Source organism: Tupaia chinensis, unplaced genomic scaffold (assembly GCF_000334495.1).
Source record: "Tupaia chinensis unplaced genomic scaffold, TupChi_1.0 Scaffold000017_1, whole genome shotgun sequence".
Lineage (NCBI taxonomy): Eukaryota > Metazoa > Chordata > Mammalia > Scandentia > Tupaiidae > Tupaia > Tupaia belangeri.
This window is the reverse complement of record NW_006159447.1, coordinates 1,524,225-1,538,232: the sequence shown is the minus strand read 5'-3', so window position 1 is coordinate 1,538,232 and position 14,008 is coordinate 1,524,225. Positions and strand designations below refer to the sequence as shown.

Below are 14,008 nucleotides of genomic sequence, written 5' to 3'. Positions count from 1 at the left end.
CTGTCTGGCGAGCACACGCGCCCTACAGCGAAAACCTCTCCAAAAAAAAAGAAAAAGAAATCACTCCCCAGGGAGGTAGCCATGCCACAATCCCTTCTCCTCCATTCTCCTCTTGGGATTTTTTGGGCATGCACACACATACTCCCGACATGAGCTCCAAGCCACTGGGTCCGAGATTCAAACTACAGTCAGCTACATGGGAGTCCAACATCTTAACCACTTCGCCACCTGCTGGCCCCAAGTTTTATTTCTTTAGAGAGAGAGTGACAGGAATCCTGGACAGGGTCTTCTCATACTGCGATCACCCCCCCCAGACTTCCAGCCAGCCAGAATCAAGAGGCATGCCTGGAATGGGTATGCTGGAATGTTCAGGTCCACTCAGAAACCAAACCCTGTCCCTTTACATATGGCACCCCAGCATCTCACAGTGGCACCCCACTGCCTGCAACATCGCAGCTGGGCCAGAAGTCATATTTGATGAGGTTTCTTTTACAGAAAGAGAACCTTGATTTCTCTCCTGCATTTCTGCTGTATGTATTTCTTGTTGAGCCAGGAAGATACTATATTGAAACAGAGCCGAGTTCTAGTCTCAGCCATGTGCCTTCTAGCAACGTATCGGGCGTTAGAATATACTGGGTTGATGCACTTTTGTAAAGAAAAACAGAAAAAATACATCATGACTTTTCTGACAACCAAATAGCTGACAAGCTAATGAACCAGCAGTCTGTTGTCATGGAATATTTCAAGGGTAACAATCCAGACTTCAAAAACGATGGTCAGGATTCAGTAACTGCCTATAAACCTTAATCTACACATTGTAACTGCTCAATAGATGCTAGTTCTGCTTACTGACTGTTATGCTAGAGCTGCATGAATTTGACCCTGTTGGAATGTGTATTTCACACCTGGTATACATCATGCCATATGAAAGTGTAGTTCAGGCCCACCCAAAGTCTTCAGACTACAGTTGTATGAAAGATACTCAGAAGATACGGCCTGTTCTTTCTGAATGGAGGACACTCAACTGCCTTTCTAAAGGATGAAGTTCAGTTTCCTCCCTTAAACTCACGAGATGTGCGGCTGCCCGTGCACAATATCTTTTCTTCTCCCCTAAACACAGCAAGGCCTCCAGTCCCTTGCTGCTGGAGGAAGGAAAGGTGGAACTGGACCCAGTCCCAGATCTGCCCCTGAACTCTGCCAGGCTTGCCATTGTCTCCCATGCGCGTCACTTCCTGCCTTTGAAGTGTGACAAATTCTCCTTATCATGGAACTGTCTGTTAATGCCTTTACTAATCTGGGCTAGGGTGGAAGCCAGAGTGTGTTGGCTGTGGCCTTGGCAGACAGGAAGAGGGTTAGCTGTCTCTAGCAGGGTGCGAAGGCTTGACCTCGGGCATTTTGTTTCTTTTCCTGGCCCCCAGCTGAAGCATTTAAACATGGACATGTTTGTATCTCTGATTTCCCAAAAGAATCTTGGGAATTTATGATAGTAATAATAATAGAACAAAAGTAGATATCACTTAGCTGTTACCACTTACTAAACGCCATACAATGAGCCCAAGCAACTGAGTGAGGTGTAGATTGTGATTGCTATTTTAAATGAGATGAAAAAATTGAGGTTTGGAAAGTGTATGTTTTCTACATCACATGGCAGGTAAGCAGTGAGCCTGGGAGGTGAGTCCCGAACTGTCAGGGGCCATGCTCTTGACCATTAGACTCTAATGTATCCCTCCTCATCCCAGACTTGGAAACCACCGGTGAAATGTGATGATTTATTCCAAGAATGCTTAAATTTACTTTGTACGGTTTTTTTGTTTGGTTTTTGGAGAGAGATTTATTTTTTTCCATGAGACATGTGCACTCATCAGAGAGACAGAGACAGAAAGGCAGAAAACAAAAAATCACCCCCCGGGGGTATGGCCATGCTGCAATCCCTTCTCCTCCATTCTCCTCTAAGGGATGCCCAGCACGCTTGCACACACACCACCTTGAGGTTTAAGACACCATGTCCAGGATTCAAACTGCAGTCGACTACATGTCCACTGAAACAGATTTGAGAAAGACTCCTTTACTGTTGGTTAGCTATAATATCCACACTGAACACCCATGATATACATCTGTCCTGAGTAGTTGTTAGATGTAGAGAAAGAAACTAGAGCAGGCCCCCTCTACTCCTGCAAACCTGAGCTACAGGACTGAATCTTGAGCAACATTAGTTACTAAATCAAACCAAGACCCCAACATTATTCCTTTCTTTGTTGCTTTTCCAACTGTTTATTATTTCTGTATACCTGGCATAGCACATTGCATTAGGAACAACAGTAAAACATGGCACCACTCTGAAAAATATTTGGAGGAGTGATGGCTACAGTAAAACCAAGTGTTCATGGGCTGGCTGATGGTGTGGAGGTTAAGGTATTAGGATCCCACTTGGCGAGTGGTGTGGTTCAAGTCCCAGAGCTGGTGGCTTGAAAATTATGCCAGGCATTTATGAGTGTGTGCCCAAAATCCCAAGAGGAGAAAGGAGGAGAAGGGATTGCAATATATTCATGCCCCCTGGAAGGGTGATTCTTCCCAAAATCCCAGGAGGATAAATAGAGGAGAAGGGACTGCAGTGTGGTCTTCTCCCTTTCCCCAGGCCCTGGAGGGGGTGGGTACTTCCTCACTTTCTCTTTCTCTGTCTTTTCTTTCTTTCTACCCTATATCTAGGGTACAGTACACTTCAAAAAGGATGTAACACTTGAGGAGGCCTTGAAAGGTGGAGGTATGGGTGTTTGCTACTGTCAGAGGGTATACAAAGAAGGCAACCTAGGCAGAATGAAAGGTGGAGCAAAGTCCTGGAACAGCCCTGGTGACTATGAGGAACAAGGAGCTGGAATGGCTAAAGCACTGGATGGTGCCAAAAGTAAACCAGATCAGAGATCACCCCTTTCCCTCTTTACAGAACCAGAGGTGTCTAATGCAAACTGCCATTTTGCATTTTGACCTCCTATAGCTTTTTTCTACTCAAAGGCAAAATTGCAGATAACAAAATCTCTTGCAAAGTAATGAAGCAGAATCCATCACTACCCATCTATGATAGAAATACTGAGGTTCAAGTGATATTTTAGCTACAATTTTTGCACATACAGCCTGAGTACACAGGAACTTCTTGTTCCCATGTAGAGCCCAACTTAACATGGCAACCCATTCTAAAGAGCCTCAGTGCTAACAGTCCAAACCTCAAAGAGCAATGAAGAGTGCAATGGGAAGATGGCAAAGGAGACAGCTGCCCCAGTACACTCAAAGAGGCCGTACCTCTTTCCCAGATCTACTCATTATGAAGCCTTCCATGTCACTGTCTGAACCCTCAATTCATGTCTCTGAAGCCTCTTCTTTTGTCTTACAGGAGTATCTCATTACTCTTTCTCATATGAGTTAAGTTAACCTCCAGTTTTCTTTCCTGTCCAGCACTGTGCTGATTGAGCTTATGGATAAGCACAGAACACAACTTAGAAAATACTTACAATACGTAAAAACTGTGGCACATATACTCAATACTATTCATCCATAAAAAAAAAAAACACAAAACCCTGGCTTTTGAAAGGAAGGGGATGAATATGGAAGACTTACTGCTGAGTGAAGCAAGCCATGCTATGAAGGAGAGGCATTGTATGTCTCCACTTAATATATACTGAGTGTCTGCACTCTAAAAAAATATGTATATATATATATTTGAAACCAAAAAAAAAGAAAAAAAAGAAAATACTTACAATACTTATATTTTCTATATTTGTTCCTGTCATTCATGGATGTCATCTAGAGTGGGACACTCCAAAGTCTGAATACCTCTTTTTTTTTTTTTTTTTTTTTTTTTTTGGAGAGGTTTTCACTATAGGGCACGTGCACTCGCCAGACAGACAGAGACATAGAGACAGAAAGCGAGAAATCACCCCCCAGGGGGTATGGTCACGCCGCAATCCCTTCTCCTCCATTCTCCTCTCGGGATCTTGGGCATGCACGCACAGGCGCCCAGCGTGAGTTTTAAGCCACCGGGTCCAGGACGTGAACTGCGGTCGACTACATGGGAGTCCAGCGACATAGCCATTACACTAACTGCTGGTTCCGAAAAGTCTGAATACCTCTTTGATCCTTATGAGCTGTGAGACCTTGGGAGTACACTTATGGGACTAAACTTCTCTGACCATAAAATGGAGATGATTCTATTATAAGAAGAGTATGAGGCAACCATAGGTTAAAGAACCTTAAATTATAATGGGCTCATCTTATGTCCACGAGTGTAGGTGTTATTATATGCTAAAATTAGGCACATCTGCTTTCTGTCAGCTATAAGCGGCCCATGTCAAAAAAGATGGTGACTTGGAGGGGCAGCAGCTAAGATAAACCTGGTTATTATTTCGTGACTGACTACTTGAATTACAGTCATTCATTAGGGTTCACTCTTTACTATTATTACTCTTTTTATTTTTTGTTTGTTTGTTTGTTTTATAGGTTGTTCTTAATTCTTTTCCCGAGTCACACCCTTTCTGGGTCTGATTTTAGCAAAAGTCTGGCATACTGTGTCAGGTTCCTAGAGTTCCAAGTTGTTCTCCCACACTGTATTATTTCCTTTACAGATTGACCTGAGCAGAAGGTGTCTACCCGCATTGATTTTTTTAATGTCTTATTTTTTAATTATTAATTTAATTTAATTAATTTATTAGTATTGTTTTTTCATTCACCAGAGAGATAGAGAAAGGGAAAGTGAGAAAGCAAGCCCCCAAGTCTGGGACTCAAACCGCAGTCTGCCATATGGGAGTCCAGCACTTTAACCACCATACCACCTTCTGGCCCCCACACTGGTTTTGACTCCCAGGTAGTAATACTATGGTGTGTCTGCTAGTGAAATTGCTAGGCGTATTAGTGAATGGAAACAATCATGATGCCTCAGTGAGTTCATACTCATGGATCAAATTTGCACCCTTGTAGCCTAAATTTATAACTGTTTTACCAAATATTATGATAATAAAAATGCTAGTGCCTTCATCATTTACAATTCTTTTCTATGCATATATGTAAGTTTTACATTGCAGTATATCATAACTTTACCATGTTGCTATATAGTCATAATTAGTATTATTTTAGTATCATGTAATCCATCTGGTTAATGTGCCATAATTTACTTCTACTAAATTTCCAACAATAGGAGACTGGTTGTTTCCTCTACTGTAAATAACCTCTAGGTTACATATTTGTGCATATACCTTTTGTTATATTTAGAATATTTTGTTAGGGTATTCTTTTAGGAATGGGATCACTGGGCCAAAGAATATGCATTTTTACTGGTTTTTAGATAGATTTAATTCTTCGTTCCTGTTTACAGTGCCATCAGCAACGTAATAGTACTCTTCCATTAAAATCTTTTGGAAGTATACATTATTATTTTATATTTAATCTACTGAGTGCCTTTTGTTCTTGCATTTTCTCAGAAGTAGCAAGTTTTAATCAAATATTTGCCTACAAATGTGTTTTCTCTTATGCGTTGAAAACTAGTTTGATTTGAAAGATAATAGTTTTAAAACTAAGTAGGATTTTTTTCTTAGGTTCGGTCCCCCACTTCCCTCCACAGGACATGTGTGCTAGTCAGAGAGCCACAGGGACAGAGAGTGTGAAAGTGAGAAATCACCCCCTTCCAGTGGGGTTGGCCATGTTGCAATCCGTTCTCCATTCTCCTCTTGGGATTTTGGGCAGACACACACATGCTCCTGGCGTGATTCTCAAACTGCCTGGACTCTAGTCAACTATGTGGGACTTTAACCACCAAGCCACCTGCTGGCCCTTAAGTAGATTTTTTTCATATATTAAGATTGTTGCTATCCTTCCTTCCCATTGACCATAGTTATTAAATAATAAAAATTAATTAATTATAAATAATATTAAATAATAAAGTTAAATATATTGTATATTAAACAATAAAATATTTCTTTTTCTAAGCAATTTTTAAAAATTTTCTAAGCAAAATGTTTATTTTCACTCATTTAATAATTATTTTTAAATAATTATTTAATGAAATTTATTTATTTATTTTAATTTGGCCAAAGAGGGACAGAGAGAGAGAGTGTGTGAGAAAGCAAGCCGCCAGGTCCAGGACTTGAACCATGGTCATGTGGGAGTCCAGTGCCCTTAACCATCATGCCACTTGCCAGCCCCTCATTTAATAATTATTGAAGACCCATGTGTAAGTATCTATAGAGAATACCCAGATAACAAAATGGAAAAATGGTCTCTGAACCCACATTCCCAAGTCCAAAAGCGGTATTGCAGTTGAAGTATTAATAGTTCAATCTCTGGTCAGATTTTAATGACTTTGTCTGGTTCCTAAGCGGCTCAGCCAATTTGACTTTCAACTGGAAAACTCAGAAGCTACAGCCATACTGTCTACACTATTTCCTTCTAGGTTTTATCACAGGAAATAATACTGATGAATGAAACCCATCCTTCATCCCCATCATCCCCACCAGCAGCAGCAGCAACAACAAAGCTCATACCATCCCAATCTGATTTTGTTTCAGATCAAATCAATGCATGAACTCTCATACTATGGGAAACGGTTCCCCAATCCATAGCCCCATCATCAGGTGGATGTCGGTTCCAGAGATCTGGTTTGGCCCTCTCTTCCAGAGAGAGGCTTTAACCCATCTCTGAGATGGGTGTCTTCTATGGCCTGCCAAATGATGCAAGGACATTCCAGGACTATAAGCCACATAAACAGTTCTGGATCTGAGTAACCATTAGGCGGGCTAGAACTTTCTCTTTGATCTATGGTTGTTCATGTTTGTTTGAATAAGATAGTTACTACATATCAGTACCTGAGACTATAAAGGAAATAACTTACCATATTTCCCCCTTTTTCTTCTTGCAGCCTCAGCCGAGGGTTCTCCATAAACACGGTTAGCCTTCCAAGCTGCTGTCCTGCCAATTGATGTGAACATGGCCTGTTCCTCACAGAAAGACTAACTCATGGCACTGCCAGAAGAGATCCTTGGAGCATTGACAGATTAACTGGATTAACTGAAAAAACACCCATTCAGTCAAGATTATGGGCTTTGGAAAAATCTTAGTTTGCTGTGGAATTTAAATGAGGTGCATAATATACAGTGCCAACTCGTTCCAAGTGGTCATTGGCAGACCATTAGCTGGAAAATTGCTTCCAGTTTTCATCACTGTGCATAACTCAAGCTCCCTTTAGGGAGCTGTCTGTGCCCTTCACTAGAAGTCCTGTTTTAGCATGGCAACTACTGGATTATTTTATTATGTGTGCAGATGGCATGATGTTTTAGAAAAAAATTACAGCAGTTCTGCAATCTCAGTGGAAGTGTTCACAATATTATGCCCTGGTAGGAATGGAAACATGTCTCGATTTGTTAGTTATGATGTCTAAAGGTATTCTGTCCAACTCTTAAGCACTTTATATGAGAGCACTAAACCGAGACAAATTAGCACATTCAGCACATGTGAGAAAACAAGCATTTTCCCTTTTCTTTTATAAATCTTGTCTTATTTCTGGCTCAGACTGTCTAAGACAAACTCCACTAGTAGTATATGCCCAGTTATTTGTGACAAATCAGTGTAAATTTGGCCACAATACTGTTAGACTTAACCTCTGGACACTACAGAATAACTGGATGACTTACAGCACCAAAGGGAGGCAGGAGAGGCTCCTGGTGATTGTAATGTCTTAGTTCTTGGTCGCTCGTACCTACGCATAACCTCCCACATACATATACAAATACTCAAATGCAGGAGGCTTCTGTCTGACCCGTGTACACATTCTCTCATTCGGCAGAGTTCTTCCAAAGAAATGAAGGGAGTAGCCTTCTTTGAATCAAAGACCATGGTGGACTGATGGTGGAGGTAGTAGAATGCAATCTGATTTTAATGTTTTGGAAAGTTCCTAGGTCAAATTCAAATCATAGATTCTCTGAAAGGAAAAAATAGCAAGTGAGCCCACTGTGTGCCCAGAGAAAAAAAAGGGTTCAGTCCCACACTGGATTTCTTTCTTAATAGAAACCTACTAGTCCCTTTGAGTCCTTCCTGGGATTATGCCATACCTTTTATTCTTTTTTTTTTTTTTTCTATGTCTTACAGCAAAGCACAGTCCTGGGAAACCTGTCAAGTTAATGATTGATTGTCTTTGTGAATTAGAGGAGAAGTGTTCATGTTGACTAACCCTACCATAAGGCTTTAGTGGGTTGTTTTTTTTGTTTTTTTGTTTCTTTTTCCTGAAAGTATAAAGTTGGCTGAATCAAAAACTCAGCAAAGTATATTCTCTGTGCCTGCTATCCCAGTCTGGGACTGACAGGCCTCAGAAGCTTTTCTTTAAAATACATGTGACGACTTCTGGAACTTTGCTAGCACAGGCAAGCTTGGCGTGCCAGGGTGTCTCCAGATATGTACTCATTGTCTGCCTCTTCTTGAGGTCTCAAGAAATGCGCAACCATTTGGAAACTACCCCCGCCTGGAATCTGGAAATCTGAAAGGAAAGGGGAGACACATCCAAGTGTGATTCAGGTGAATCACCAACAGGATGGCTCATCACAAGCTGCCAGGCTACAGAGTCAGAAGCGGGGACTTCCCACAGGAAACTGGGAGAATTTTTAGACTCTTCTGAGACTTGACCTTGTGACAGGTCAACACCAGGACTATCAAGCCCCCAACAGACCTTAATTCTCTACAATCTAGGAGATGGAGGCCATACCCTGGCTGCCAGTGCTCCTGGATATAACATCCCAGTCTCCACTTTCCCCCTTTGAGGTTCAATTCCAACAGCAGGGCTTCCTCTTCCTTTCATTCCCTTCTTTACTCAGCAAACATTAACTGAGCACCTAACACAGGCCAAGCTATGGGTTAGTGCAACAAGTGTGCGAGGCAGGCTCTCCCTGCCCTTTGAGAGTGTATCTTCTCCTCTAGAACAGTATCACCACCATACCTTTCCCACAGTGAACACTTAATTTAGACAGCATTTACCCTCTGCCAGAGTAACCCAGGAAAACACACGTGGCAGCAGGCTCTGAGCGAATGGGCTACAGAAGAAGAGGTGGTTGACAGCATTGGGTCACGAATCTGCACCTGCCCACCCTCCCAGGGTCCAGACTGAGGTGGTTAGAGCTTTCCAAAGCAGCTTTCCATTACTTTCTTTGCTGTCTACCTTGGCTACCTGTAGTCTTATCCTTTATATGAGCACAACCACATCCCTAGGCTGGATTCTCTGAAGCCCCAATTCTGTAACTTGTCCTCAGGACACAGAATGGGCTGGATAAACACTAAAGAACTACTGCCAGGTCCTGAAATACGGTAGCTGGGAACTCACTGTTATAGCCACAGACATTCTGGGTCTACTGCAGATGCCCTTAGAAAACTGGACACGCTCCGTGGTGCAAATGTTCCCTAAATGACAGTGGTTCATTATTACATGTTTTGGCTTTTGCAAAATATTTCTTATGATTAAATAAGTAGAGTTTCCCAGCTTTCTTTCTTTTCTTTTCTTTTCTTTTTTTTTTTTTTTTGAGTCTAAGGAACGCTGGCCAAGTATTGAAAGATGATGGGTGAAGATGAATATGGGAGAAGATAAAAACCATAAAGAGCCCAGTTGAAGATGGTATCTCTAAAAATGCCTTAAAGCCTGGCACATACCACATATTTGCATATGAACTACTACTGTTTTCCAAACTGTCGACCTCTGTTTTGGAGGATGGGTTTTCAAACTTGGTGGCATAAAATCTGAGCAGTCAAGAGGTAAATGAGCAAAGTGGGAAAATGACATCAGCAGCCTTTGGCTTCTTTGCCATGTGGTGATCCTCCCTGATTTCCCAGTGGTTATCTCCTGCTGTCCTGTATCTTCCCAAGAGGTGTGTATGACATTTTACCTCCCAGAAATTCAGAAATGACTGTGGTGAGTTTTATTTGGAAGCAAGAGATGGGGAGGGAAAGGAGAAATATTTTTCTATCTAAGGGCTGTAAACCCTCAATGCTTAACTTTTGCTTTTACTTAAACCTGTGCTACACCTTTTATTAAAAGGCTGACACCCACACTTGTACAGGAAAGGCACTCTTGGGAATGAACAGAAATGAATAATTATCAGATGCTCTAGGGTGCCAAGGGGATTAGCTTGTTCCAGCTCCAGAACTGAATTTAAATATGCAGAGCACTGACGGTTCCACCAGGGTAGAAAGCAAATCTCCTCAGTAGTTGGAGATGTACCTAGGGGTTAGCGATCCTATCCACTTTCTTGGTGGATAATGGTGTACCTCGGATCCCTGCTCAGGCTCTGTGAGGTGTGTCCCCGCAGATATGACTTCTACCTCCAGAAGAATGGGTAAACACGGCAAGTTTTCCTCCAGAGTCACTTCTCAGTGACCCAGACAGAGGCCAACTAATTCCCTTAGTTCTGAGGGAATTCTGCCATTAACATTCAAGGGGGAAAGGCGTGTCAGCTGTACCTGAGAATATGAATGAAGGATAAAAACCTCTAATGGATTTCCCCCCTTGTTCCTTGAAAATGCTTTCTTTGTCTGCAAATGTCACATAATTGATTTTGGATAGGAACAATAAAAGTCTCAAGGAAGTAAAGTTTTCAGGACCCCCTTAGCACTTTCATTTTTACCAAAACCTCCTCTTCCCCCGTGCATTAGCAGCTTCATCCTTCATGATGTTTTCCTCCCCATTCTTTAGAGTAATTTTATTACTTGACAACTAGACTTAAAGCTGCCGACTCTTTTCTTAAAATCTAAATCTTTGAAAATGACATAAATTCTTTTATTCCTTGAAGTCTGTTTTTAGTCACCTCTTCCACAGTCTCCCCCTCCTCCCCACTTTTTTTTTTTTTCATTTCTCTTTCAATATATTTCTTTCAGATAGATTTCAAGAATTCTATAAAGAACTCAAACAGAAACACACAGTTGTCACCTTTTATCCCTAGTCCCGACTAATTCCTTCTCAAACCTGATCCCAGTGAGAACTTCTTGCCCAAACAGCACTGGAGCATGGATTCTCATCTCCATGAAGTGCCTGGTCAGTGCTGCTCATCAGAATGAAGCCATGCAACCAGGAAGGACGGACTAGAGGATGCTGCTCCTCGGACGCAGCTGGAGGCCGTTTTAAAGACAGGCAGGCCCTGTGCCTTGGTCACCTTAGGTCCACATCTCATCCTACAGCTAGAGAATCATCTTAGAATTCCGGCTTACCAATGCACGGAGTCCCAACACAACTGCATAGCTTCAAGGTAAAAGAGCTAGTTGCGGTGATTTTGCTCTGGTGACTTTTGCTATCTGGGAGATGGGGAGCACTATTTTAAAGCTGTGGGTAGTTTGAGGAAAAGCTAGTCAACTGTACAGGAAAGCTTAACCACACCTAAACAAAAAGAACACGATACATGGTCCATTCAGGAAGGCAGCTGAAAGGATGGATCAATACTGGGTGCCTTCTGGCCATCACCTGCTGAGAAAATTTTGGACAGAGGCAAGTGCTAATTTTTTTTTCTTTTTTTTTTGGAGAGATTTTCACTGTAGGGCGCGTGCGCTCGCCAGACAGACAGAGAGAGACATAGAGACAGAAAGCGAGAAATCACCCCCCAGGGGGGATGGTCACACCGCAATCCCTTCTCCTCCATTCTCCTCTTGGGATCTTGGGCATGCACGCAAACGCGCCTGACGTGAGTTTTAAGCCACCGGGTCCGGGACACGAACCGCGGTCGACTACGTGGGAATCCAGCGACATAGCCATTACGCTAACTGCTGGTTCCCAGGCAAGTGCTAATTTTAAAATCTAATTTTTTCAGCATAAAATTTGCCAGTGACAAGTGTAAAGGGGAGCTGCATCCGGCATTACACTAGGTTCAGACCTCTTGTTCAATAGCAAAAAGACTTTTAAATGACTTCCATGAAACAGCAAAACAATTGGGTGCAAACGGCTTTGTAAAACTTGTTTCATTTGCCACGTAAGACTATTTAAAATCTTTTTTTTTTTTTGAGAGTTTTTTTTCCGCTATAGGGCGTGTGCGCTCACCAGATAGACAGAGAGAGACATAGAGACAGAAAGCGAGAAATCACCCCCCAGGGGGGATGGTCACGCCGCAATCCCTTCTCCTCCATTCTCCTCTCGGGATCTTGGGCACGCACACACACGCGCCCGGCGTGAGTTTTAAGCCACCGGGTCCGGGACATGAACCGCGGTCGACTACGTGGGAGTCCAGCGACATAGCCATTACACTAACTGCTGGTTCCCAAGACAATTTAAAATCTTAAAAGACCCCTCCATTGCATAAGGTAATGTGCTATTCAAAAAGAAGCCAGATTCCACATGGGACCCCCAGTTCAAATTTCAGGCCCAGTCAACTTGCCAGGCGTGTGTGCACGTGCCTAACATCCTATGGACTAAAGGACTGGAGAAAGGAGAGTACAGTGTAGCCAGACCCTTTGGAGGGTGCTCATGCATCTCTGTCTCTCTGTCTCTCACACATGCTTTTTCATGAATAAAAGAAAAAGTTTACAAAAAAATTTGAAGCACCCCAAACATTCTTACTTCAGAGACATCCTCCCTCAATTGTATCAAGCACTAGTGAGAAACAACTGCTTATTCCTAATATACTTTAAACATAACAGAATGACTTCTGTTGAATTGCAGTTGGCTGATTGACACATTAACAGTTGTAGAGATTTATCCATTTTTTTTTTTTTTTGGAGAGATTTTCACTGTAGGGCGCGTGTGCTCGCCAGACAGACAGAGAGAGACATAGAGACAGAAAGCGAGAAATCACCCCCCAGGGGGGATGGTCACGCCGCAATCCCTTCTCCTCCATTCTCCTCTCGGGATCTTGGGCACGCATGCACACGCACCTGGCGTGAGTTTTAAGCCACCGGGTCCAGGACGCGAACCACAGTCGACTACGTGGGAGTCCAGTGACAAAGCCATTACGCTAACTGCTGGTTCCCTTATCCATTATTTGTGATCATGCAAAATTATTCTCATATTTTGGACTTAACGATTTGGGAGTTTTATTTGGTAAGTTGTTTGTTCTGTTTTTGTTTTCCAAAGCTCAGTACTCCTGGGAAGCCTTAGGAAGACTTAAACCCAGGCCTTTTTACCTGAAGTGCAGAGTTAGAAAAAGCTCACTGACGTGAGCTATTGGTTTGCCAGGAAAGTCATGATGCATTTTTGCATAGAAAAATACATCATGACTTTCCCGACAACCTAATACAAGGACTATTAATCCAACGTTGGGTAATAATACCTAAAGCTTAAAACACTGAGGATTTTGCTGTTGCCTTCCGCATTGTATGGAGACCTTTAAAATTTGGTCATTTGGATCAAAAGAAACAGTCGCTTTCACGTGATTTTGTCACATTAGCACACACACACAGAGCTAATCAAGTGTGGACTTCTGGGCTGTGTTGATGTGAGAGCACACTGACTTGTTTTGTGTGGTTGTATTTAATCACCACTGCCAACGCCCCCACCCCAAATTGTGGAAAAATGTTATCAAATACTTAATGGTTAAAAAAAAAGTGGGGGGCCAGCAGGTGGCATGGTGTTTAAGGCACTGGACACTCTCACATGGCCAACCACAGTTCAAGTCCTGGACCTGGTGACTTGCTTCCTCACCCTCTCTCCCTCCCCAACCCTCCCTCCCTCTCCCTCCCTCTCTCTCTCTCTCTCTCTCTCTCTCTCTCTGTGTGTGTGTGTGTGTGTGTGTGTGTGTGTGTGTGTGTTTGGTCAAACTAAAATGAATGAATAAATGAAATTAAATAAATAATTCTTATAAAGAAATAGCTTAGCTCTGAAACAGGAGATTCTTATTAGATCATAATTTCATGTGGGGTGGAGGCACTAGTTTTGGAGATAACCTTGAAGAAAAATTTGCTTGACATCAATGGCTTGAGAGCCTGGAAGTTGTTTCTGTTCTTTTCTACAAACCAATGATGATCTTCTCCCATCTTCTTAGAAGTCTGACTTGGCCTTCAAAATAGCACAAAT

At 42.4% G+C, this 14,008-nt stretch overlaps 1 protein-coding gene across 1 annotated transcript in view; it reads left to right on the top strand.

Moving 5' to 3' along the window:
- Nucleotides 1–9,496, top strand: part of SAMD12 (sterile alpha motif domain containing 12) — a 482,055-nt gene extending 472,559 nt beyond the window's left edge. The window contains exon 5 of the mRNA XM_006140047.3: nucleotides 6,899–9,496. Coding sequence (XP_006140109.1) covers nucleotides 6,899–6,921 — 23 coding nt within the window. The 3' untranslated portion in view covers nucleotides 6,922–9,496. The remainder of the gene's footprint in view (nucleotides 1–6,898) is intronic.
- The last annotated feature ends 4,512 nt before the right edge of the window (nucleotides 9,497–14,008 follow it).